Genomic DNA, 10,857 nt, shown 5'->3' with positions numbered 1-10,857 from the left:
AAAGGAATTTTATATTATGAGATATTTGGATTTTAGTGTGACAGGGTCAGAATGGTTTTTGAAGTCCCATGTTATGAATTTAGAAAATCATTAAAAATTATACAGAAATAAACATGAGTTATAATTTATATGTCTTGATTCCTTGGTGAGTCTATTTTCAGTAGAAATAAGCAGAAGCACCATATGAAATCTGTACAATGAGATAATTAATTTTTAGTGAAGAGGGATCAGAACTGTTGAGCAGAGAAACAGGGGAAACTTTAAAGAATAAACTATACTTGTTGGCTGAGCCAAAAATTCTGAAAATTTTATGGTAAAAAGATATATGAGTCTAGTTTTAGGGAAAATTTACGGATTTAAATTTTGAGTTTTGTAACTCAAGATATAATTAATTTAGTGACTATTGTGCAGTTGGACAGGTTTATTGTGAACAGTAAAATAAATTATTTTAATTTGTTTAAGTATTTGAAAAATTTTTAATGTTCCCGGTTTGGACCCGAACCATTTTCATTGCATGTTTAGGGTCTCGAGGATCCTTTTTAGGGACATATTGATTGAACGTGAGCGAATTAATTTTAAAATCAATTTTTATGCTTTGAATTAGTAAGTTAAGTTAGGTAACGCTTCGTATTCGATTCCGGCAACGGTCTCAGGTAAGGGGTGTTACAATAGGCTTCAAATTGATATAGACATTTTGAGTAATGTGGATACAAAGTAAAATGAATGATAGTAAAATTATCAATTTGCAATAATTTAGTACAATTGAAACGCATGTTAAAGTAAACCAAATGTTTACTAATACAAATACATTTACTACTTGGCGTGACCAGTTAGATCATCCTGGATCATATATGATGCAAAAATTAATTGAGAATTCATATGAACATTCATTAAAGAACCAAAAGATTCTTTAATTTAAAGAAATTTCATTTGTTGCTTGTTCTCAATCAACATTGATTGTTAGAAACTCACTAGTTAAAGTTGAGATTTAATGTCTTACACTTCTGAAATGAATATGGGTTCATTCATCCACCATTTCAATGACTTTGATATTATATGATTTTGGTAGATTATATCTATAAAATAATCACGTATGTGTTATCAACTTGTAACCTACCATTTGCAAGATTGCTTGTTTAAATAATTAATTTCAGATCATGCAATTAAGACGATTCATCTTGCTAATACTGATGAGTTTATATCTCGGTCTTTTATTGATTGAGTTTGAAAAACTTTTAAAAAGTTTGTTATTTATACGGATAATGGTTTAGAGAAATTATTGATTTAACACCTCGATTAATGTCTAAATCATTACTTATGAGAACTAAACTTCTTCTTTTAACATGAGATTATATTGATTTACGTGTTGTATGCATCAAACTAGTAAGTTATAAATATTCCCCATTACAATTTATTTTTGATCAAGAGCTAAATATTTCTCATCTTTAAATTTTTGTATGTGCGTATATATTCCAATTGTTTTATTACAACGCATAAAAATGAGTGAATCCTCAAATAAAGTTGAGAATATATATTAATTACAAGTCTAATATTTTGAATGTATTAGAGATTTAATTACGACATGATTTGTGATTAAGATTAAGGAGACAAAAATACAAAAATAATAACTTATAACAAGAGCTAGACTTTAAAGCAAAGCAAAACAAACTCCTTTCCTCATCTCCCACAACCCCTCGCCACTGCCACCACGCAAGAGATGGAACGTGCGGCCAACTCGCATCTTGGTTTTTTAATGAGCAGAAACCACACCAATTCAGAGCCGTACCAGCTAAAAACCAAAATGGGTTTTTCTTGTTTGATACTTGTCTTTGTTGTCCAACAATTTTTTGGTCAAAGTTCTGCATATTTGTTGATTCATGGTGAGCCTACCAACTACGTTTCTGCCGTTGGGGACCCTGGAATGACGAACCCAAACGTCAGAGTTGCTTTGGAAGCTTGGAATTTCTGCAACGAAGTTGGCTTTGAAGTTCCTAACGTGGGCAGCCCCCGCTGGGCTGATTGTACTGATCTTTACTGCTCTTCTGACTTCGGTACCTCCTCCCTTTCTTGATTCTCTTACATTACGCTGTTGATCAGTCAGGTGGTCTGTTGATCTTTTTCTTACTTCATTTCTTTATCAATTGAAATTACTACCCTGCACACTAATACCGAAATCTGAAATACCATGTGTTCAAACAAAATCTTGAAGTTATTTCTATAATATCCTAGAATAGATAGTTACTTCCAATAATCAAGCGACATTGTGTAAACGTATATGCAATGGTCGTTATTCCTATCAACTGGGAGTTGGTAATGGTAAATGCATAATTGGGTAAACTTTCTTTTTCAATACTGTTGCTGACCTGTTGAGAGGCCTGCAGAATCGTTGTTTTCAACTTTAAAAAGAATGCGATACCTGTGAATCTGTTGGCCAGGCAACACAGTTTCTCAGCATTTCTAAATGCTTTTGATGAAGATTATAGTGGCGAATCAACTTCCCCAATAACATACTGTTATTAAAGCCATTTTGACTTGGACTGATTGAATTATGTAATTAGGTGCATACTTGAATTCCTAGTAATGGATATTGCTTAATCTCTAAGATCAAACGTATCTAAAAACTTCCCTACTAACTATTTTCAGATGGGGATTTCAAGATAAAAATGAAATTGATCATTAACCTTAGTTGCCATTTTACCCCTTTCTTCAACTTTCTTTTGACCTGCAAAGTTGTGAGTCTCATTTCCTTCTACAACTTTGTTGGTTTTGGAATCCATACTTTCTTCTTCATCACATCTTGTGGTAGCAAACATCGCTAAGCCCAAACTTATCATTTCCTTGTATTCTTTACAAATTCACTTGTATTCTACTTTCTGAAAATTGGTTGAAATCTGAATTCAGTTCGTTCACTACTTTCTCTTCCATTTTTTTTTATAATCTTAACCCAGGACTTTATTAAAAGTTAGTTTAAGGACAATTGATAACATTGTTAAAATTATGTAACTGAATTCAGCCTTGTGGCTTTCTTGTGGATGACATGACATCCCAACTTGAATTTTCTAGGGAGTAGGCACACATTAAAAAAACTAACATTATTTCTTAAAATTTTTAAATGATATTAATTAATATTTTATCAAAATAAAAATATATATATATATTTTAGATTTGTAGGTGGCACTTTGTTACGGTCCCTAGTTATGGATCAGGTCACTAGACGATTTTTAGGGAAATCGTTTGACTTAGCGGGGCTTTTCTCCTTGTTTCTTCCGTGTGAATGACCTATAGTGGACAAGTGGAGCTTGTTGAAGGGAATTCCAGACCATAGATTTGTTGAGAGAAAGTCTTAAATCTCTTAATTTTTTAAAATAAATTCTGACTTAATTTTATTTCTCCCAAGTTGGCTTCTTGAATAGAGGTTACATAGTTCAAATAAAATATTAAAATAAATATTCCAACTAAAGGACTAAAGCTTGTCCACAAGCTCAAGATTGAATAGCTTGTGCATTTTCTTGGCCCATTATTGCATGCAAGGATATTTCAGTTTGACTACACTCCTCTTGATTTTGTGAAGCATTGTCGGGATCTTTTATCTCCAACCAAAACAATATTCTACATTGATGCTTGAACGAGTATGGTGTGTCACAATTCTAGGAAAGACCCTTGTTCCTTTGTTGTGCCATCTCTGTACGAGTCAACTTTTTAACAAAAGGAGGGTCTGTTTATAACCTAACTAACTCCCATTTTAATTGACTTCTGAAAGTTTGTTAGTTGAACCATTTGATGTCATGTATTGGATTTTCCTTTTGATTTTTTTTTTTGAAGTCTAGATAAGTTTCTAACTTTCTTTTGAGATATATATTTCATACTTTTTAAGAGTTTCTGGAAAATTTGTCATAGGTACGGTACATCTAGGTTCCTTTTTCTTTTATCCAAATTACTCTGCTTTCTTCTTTTTCTCTTAATTCTTTCATTCATTAGAACCTTGCAGCAAATTGATTTCTTCGATACAAAATAGTTTCCTAAAATACGTTTTGGTTTCTTTGATAAGACCATAATGCTGTTCAATCCGGCTGCATTGTTCCAATTATGTCCATAAGCTTTCTGTAATTGATCTTAATTTTTCCCCACATCATAGGAAACATTTAATCCTCAAATTAGTGATAGGATTTGAAGAAACTGCAGGGATCCTGATTTAAGTAATTATCTTCAACTAGGCTACTGCATTCGGTTTCCTTGTCATCTTATTAACCATAATAAGCAAGCGAAGAATGTGTTAAAGTCCAATATCCACATGTCTCACAAAAACTCAAAATTTATTTGTTAAGTATAAAACTGAAAAAGAATAATATCACATATCCTTTTCAAATATTGAACACTCTACTGTCCTGTTCTGTTCATCAGTTTATCTGGGTGGCGGCCTTGTTAATAATGGCAGTCAGTGCAGAGTACTTCACAAAGTGAATGAAACTGACAACAGGTTAGGAGCTGGTGATAAATTTCCTATAATGGGCTTTGAGTCTTATGCTGACCCTGACCTGTTTGCAAAGGAGAAAGAACTGTATCTCGGTTCTTTATGTGAGGTACAGGAATCCCCAAATCCCTGGCAATTTTGGATGATCATGGTTAAAAATGGGAATTTTGACAAAAACACTACTCTCTGTCCAGAAAATGGACAAAAAGTAAGTAAAATAGTGACAGACAGAAAATTTCCGTGTTTTGGTGAGGGATGTATGAATCAACCAGTTGTTTACCACAAGTACTCAATGCTGGGTGGCAACCAGAAGGTTTATTTAACTGGAGAATTTAATGGAACATATGACCTTGATGCCAACTTGGGTGAAAATGTGGGCAACAACTCCTTCTTTTCAGTCTCATGGAAGAAGAATACTAGCACAGGAAGCTGGATTTTTTCTCACAGGTTGACAACATCAACTAAATATCCCTGGCTAATGTTATATCTACGTGCGGATGCAACGGAAGGATTTAATGGTGGTTATCACTATAATGGACGTGGCATGTTGAAAAAGGTTTGTTGTTTGCATGTACTTTGACAAACTGGAACTTGTATACGAGTATTTTCTTTGATTATGTGTGCTACTTAGTTTATACTGTTCATACTTAGAAATGAAATTTAGGTCTGAATTTGATTTTCTTGTAAATTTGTGCTTATACCCTGGAGATCTTAAGCTGCCTCTCTTCTTTAACGTTCCAAGAGATAAAAAAATTTGGTATCTCTATTTATCCTAATAGCTTCACTATATACCCAAGGAGTTGTGTCTCCTTTTTTCTGTCGAACCTATCTGTTGATATGGCTTTAGGTTTTAGTTTCAAAAATATGATCTATTTGTCTTACTTTGATCTGTCAGTTGCCTGAATCTCCAAATTTCATGGTAAGGCTGACACTTGATATAAAACTTGGAGGAGGACCCAACAGTCAATTTTATCTACTGGACATAGGAAGTTGTTGGAAAAACAATGGAGAACCATGTGATGGCGATGTTCTGACAGATGTGACTCGATACAGTGAGATGATTATTAATCCAGAAACTACAAGCTGGTGCCGCCCTGATAACTTGGTTTCCTGCCCACCTTACCATTTTAGTCCCACTGGTGAGATAATATACAGAAATGAGACAGATCGGTTTCCATATTCTGCATATCATCTATATTGCAGCCCAGGAAATGCTAAATATCTGGAGAAGCCATATGATATATGTGATCCATATAGCAACCCACAATCACAGGAGTTAGTACAAATTCTTCCACATCCTGAATGGGCTGTGCATGGCTATCCTGAAAAGAAAGGAGATGGATGGATTGGGGACAGAAGAACTTGGGAGCTTGATGTGGGTGCTCTCTCAAGCCGTTTATACTTCTATCAGGTATTTGTTATTTTTGTGGAGCAATATAATGAAATCAGTTAAGAAGCTGGTTGAATGCCTCTTTTCTGTTTAGTTATCTCTCTTTGGTTGTGGGCTCCCATCTGGGTGCATAGAATTTCTGCCTTACAGTTCTTTTAGTCTTTATTTAATTACTAAGTGATGGTTTTAATTAGTTGTTATATAATACATTGATATTTAAATTGTCACAATTACAAGGATTTTATTAAGTAGTTTTCTGGAAAGAGCTTTAGAAGCATGCCTGTTGGTGAGGCATCACATAATTGCACCAGTGTTGCAAGAAATTCCAACAACCAGGCACCGGATATAAGGTGCTTCAACTTATAAGCCTGCATTCTTACTGGGGCACAGATAGCTCGAAGAGTGTAGCTTGCATATTTTTCCACTACCAATATTTATACTTTTAAAGCATCATTTCCACACATAACACTTCTTATCTCACACACTGACTCTTACCACTTTCATTTTTCAATAAAATTACATATAGTAGGAGAACGAAAAGGAGATTTGGTTTTTAGGAGATCAACTAGACACTCAAAGACGCAAAATTTCCTGCAGAAATCTGAAAAAAAAATAGTGGAGTGTAAAAAGAGATGGGAAAGGAAAAGAAAATAAAAGTAGTCATTCATCTAGTTCTAGAAATAAGTACAAATTAGAAATGCGTTTGAAACAGAAAACTCATAGAAAAGGCTCTCGAGAAGAGATTAAAGAGAAGGGGAGGGCCATTTGGCTGTTACTGTTTTAGCAGGATAGACATTCTCCTTAGATTATTGTTTCTTCTTTTATTAATCTTGTTCAGGGATCAATAAAAGATGGAAAACTTATGAGGTTCCTATTTTGTTCGTAAGAGTAGCAATTTATTCATAAGAAAATCTAAAGCAATTTATTTTCCTCTTTTTATGACTTAACGTTAGTTGTATATTTATTAAATATAAAATCACTAGGCTTAAACTCTAATACTTTCAAGCTTTTGTCCTTCAGCTAAGCTAGAACATGCTGCTTCTGAACACACTAATTTGTACTTTATACTTGCCTTTTATCCAATTTTTAAAGTTGATTTTGCAACAATTGCTTCATTAGAGTAAATTGACTACTTGTTTGCTATTTTTTTAAAAAGAAGAAGAAGAAGAAGAAAGATACAACAGAAATCAGTAGATTTAATGGAAATAAATAGCTATTTGTTGATTGCCTAAAAACATTATGCCTGTGCATTTCTCTCTTTCTCTCTCTTGTACATATCGATTTCGAAGTGGGAAAATGAAACTCTGATCTTTTGAAGGATGTAAGAGTGACGCTGGCTTTAATTGCAATTCACATTGCACATTAAGTTGCTTTGTAGGTTTTATGATTAACTCTTTCCCTTTCGCTCATGAAGGAGATGTCATTGCACCATTTGTTTACATTAAAATCATTTTAACCTGTCAAAAATATTCCCTATTGAGCAAACTAGTTAGATTTTTGAAAAGGATTGTTAAATTTTTAATAGGCCCAGGCTTTTGTTGAATTTTCTATATGGCTAGTTGGCTGAGCTCCATGCCTTTTCCGCTACTTCATGGATTACTGATAGCACGCTCAAGCACAAGCTCAATCACAACAAAAAGTTAATTTGATTTTCATTCCCTAGGTTGGGCTACACGGATCATGTTTCGTCAGTGCAATTGGTTTATATTAAATCTTTGGTAAAATTAGTTTCCATATGATTGTTACCTTTTGCATCAAATGATATCTTTTTTGGAGTAAAGAAGAAACAAGCAGTAAAACCACTCACCAAACAGTACCTTACTGATTCCAGCAAAGTCAGTTAAATATATGAATAAGATATTGTTTTTCTGAATCTAGATAATATATGAATAATATCTTGATTGCATTCAGGTCTCAAACATTTTTGAATTGCTACAGATATACTTCTTTAAGTGGTTTTATTTTTCAAGATAAAAAGATAATACCTAGTTGGAAAACACTTTGTTTTTCCTCACATTTCAAGATTTTCCCTAAGTTTAATTGATTCTACAGTGGAAGTTAATGAGCTTGGGACTTAAATGAAAGAGATCAGAATGAAGCCTCATTAAAACATTAGAGACCAAAAGTGCATTTAACTCTTAACACTTTCTTGCGTCCTTATCTCTTTTGCATTAAAGTTTTCTATTTTGTTTGGCTTGATTGCATTATTGTTGGCGAATATTTGTTTGTATATTAAGTAGAACCATACTTGATCATCCTTTTCACTGTGTTTTCCTGATATTGATAAAATCCTTTGACATTGATGCATAAAACTTTTCAAGACTATACATCGCATTCTATATTTGCCTCATCTTAGATGGCGTTGCATTATTTTGGATCTTCCTGAAGCCAATGTTTTACACTTTGCCCTACTAAGGTTATATATGTAACTTTCTCAACAGAGTATCTAGGATTTTAGGTGGTTCGCCATTTGGCGTCTTGTAGTCATTATCGTACTTCTAACATAGGATTTTTAGTTAAAGTTGCAGTTATCAACGGACGTTTTTTATTGCTAGAAGAATTTTACTCTTGTTGTCTTGAGTTTGTTAATTCATTCAAGAATTTCGAGTTTTTCTCTTGGGTGAGAATTAAGATATAAAGATGGACTTGCATTCACCGGGTCCATATCTATCTAAATTGTGGATATTCCTTGTTTGCAGTCATAAGGCGAAAGCTCCCAGAACATGGGTAGGCATTCTTTAGAATGTAAAACTCCACAAATTGGCTAAGCAATATATTATTGACATGTTGCTAAAAATAGGTGTCCATGTAATATTAAAAGACATACTAGCATCTGAATATACAGTTTTTTGTTCAATATTTCATTGCTAACATGCTTCCGGCTTCGATGCTTTAATCAATGAAAAAAAACCGCTATTTTGCTGCTATGTTGCACAGGATCCAGGAACAAAACCCGCAAGGAGGATCTGGTCTTCAATCAACATTGGCACGGAAATATATGTGAGCCGCACAAGAGAGACTGCAGAGTGGAGTGTAAGTGATTTTGATGTGCTTCTTCCTAAATTTACACACAAAGCTGATAGCTCCAGTTCCTACTAGCTTTTGACCATGTCTATAAGACATTGTGTTTGATGAGATTGAGAGTCAATTGAAAATACCAGTACTGAGCAGTGGGGCTTGAAGAACTCTGGTGGACGATAATATTTACTTACATTTCAAAATGTAGATTCTTCTAGAGTTTCTTTGTGCTCACTCACATTATTATAATTTTGTCCTTGGGCATACATATGAATGATGCAAATATATTTAAAAAGTAAATTACACAGATAGTCATCCAACTATGAGAGTGCTTTATTTTGGTTACTCATTATAAATAACTTTCAATTTAGCCATTAACATTTTTGAAATTTGATTTTTTGTTGGTATAATCTTTTTTATTGATATAATAACAAATTTAGTCCTTTATGTTTACCTATTTTATTGTTAATAAGGAGACAGGAAAAAGAAAAGAAAAAGAGTGGGAAAAATGCTATTGTAGGCTATTGCCAATAAGAGGCTATTGTCATTGAAGAGAAAACTAAGGAGAAAGAAAAGAGAGGAGAGAACAAGATAGGAGAATGTCAGCTAACTTGTAGATCATATGCACCTAACTTGTTACATATATGCTTAATCTGACGTTTCCTAACAAATTTAGTGAAAATGTCAACTAAATGATCATTAGAATTGAACTAGTAGTGATACACTTCGACTTAAATCTTTTGTTTTGACAAAGTGACAGTCTATCTTTATGTATTTTGTCCTTTCATGAAACACTAAATTTGTAGCAAAATGTAGAGATGATTGATTATCATATATTAACTTCATTAGGATGTCAACCTTACATCTTAACTCTTGAAGAAATTTCAACTAGATAAGTTCGCAAGTGACTAGGGACATAGCTCGATATTCTACTTTTGTGATTGATCTTGCAATCATGTCTTATTTTTTTTTCTTTTCCATGATATTAGATTCTCTTTAATGAAGATACTATATCTTGAAGTGGACCTCCTATTTGAAGGAGATCTCACCCAAGTAGCATCTGATACCCTAATTACCTATGGGTTTCCCTTATTTTCGTACAACAAGCCTTTTCCAAGAGACGTATCGAAGGATGCGTACTATCACATCCTAATGACTACCACATGGAGCTTGAAGAAATTGATTGATCACACTAATTAGAAAAGAAATATCTACACATGTGATAGTAAGATAATTCAATTTCCCAAGTTTACAACCCAACATCTCCATTTCTTTTAATATATCCAACATAGAGGTGCTCATGGGCCGGGCCGGGTTCGGGCCGGGCCTAGAAAAAAATTTTGACCCGGGTCCTAGGCCCGGGCCCGACCCGGCCCGAAATATGGGCCTAGAATTTTGCCAGTGCCCGGCCAGAAAAAATTCATAAGTCGGCCTCGGCCCGATCCGCCTGCTTTTTAAATAAATACCAAAAATTATTTTAAAAATTAAAATAAAATTAAAAAAGTATTTTAAAAATATTTTAAAATTAAAAAATTTTAAAAGTATTTTAAAAATTTTAAAATTTAAAAATTTAATAAAAGTATTTTAAAAGTATTTTAAAATTAAAAAATAAAAATAATAAAATATTTATTATATTGGGAAGTTGCCCTGCCAAAAAGTTGTGCCCGAGGCCCAGCCCATTTTTTAATCGGGCCTCGTTTTTTTGCCCAAGCCCATATTTCGGGCCTATATTTTTACCCAAACCCTCCCATATTTCGGGCGGGTCATCGGGCAACAATGCTTGTGTTTGACTTTGCCACTTCAATACTTGATTTCACCTCGACGTGCGTGCATCGAGGCTGAGAATCAACACAAAAACAACTAATAATAGGACGGTATACTGCAAGTGTAACAGGTCGAGTTGTAAATTTTTTAGTATTACAAGTATTCCAAGGATCGAACCCAAGAGAGTTGGGGGATAAAGTGATTCCTAATTGAC

General features: G+C 33.7%; 1 protein-coding gene across 1 annotated transcript; it reads left to right on the top strand.

The window, feature by feature from the left end:
* Positions 1-1,652: 1,652 nt before the first annotated feature.
* LOC105762579 (hypothetical protein) lies at positions 1,653-9,199 on the top strand. Its single transcript, XM_012580336.2, has 4 exons — positions 1,653-2,051; positions 4,402-5,027; positions 5,367-5,882; positions 8,799-9,199. Exons 1-4 carry the CDS (start codon positions 1,718-1,720, stop codon positions 8,958-8,960), a joined length of 1,638 nt encoding a protein of 545 aa, XP_012435790.1. The 5' UTR covers positions 1,653-1,717; the 3' UTR covers positions 8,961-9,199.
* Positions 9,200-10,857: the final 1,658 nt, after the last annotated feature.

This window comes from Gossypium raimondii, chromosome 12 (assembly GCF_025698545.1).
Source record: "Gossypium raimondii isolate GPD5lz chromosome 12, ASM2569854v1, whole genome shotgun sequence".
In the NCBI taxonomy this organism is placed as follows: Eukaryota; Viridiplantae; Streptophyta; class Magnoliopsida; order Malvales; family Malvaceae; genus Gossypium; species Gossypium raimondii.
Note: the sequence above shows the minus strand (reverse complement) of the source record. Positions and strands in the feature narration are given on the sequence as shown.

Excerpts from the sequence above, each read along its gene's own strand:
- LOC105762579 (XM_012580336.2), top strand. The coding sequence starts at position 1,718 with ATGGAACGTGCGGCCAACTCGCATCTTGGTTTTTTAATGAGCAGAAAC. Across the intron at positions 2,052-4,401 it reads TTACTGCTCTTCTGACTTCG|TTTATCTGGGTGGCGGCCTT; the intron begins GTACCTCCTCCC and ends TCTGTTCATCAG. Across the intron at positions 5,883-8,798 it reads GCCGTTTATACTTCTATCAG|GATCCAGGAACAAAACCCGC; the intron begins GTATTTGTTATT and ends TATGTTGCACAG.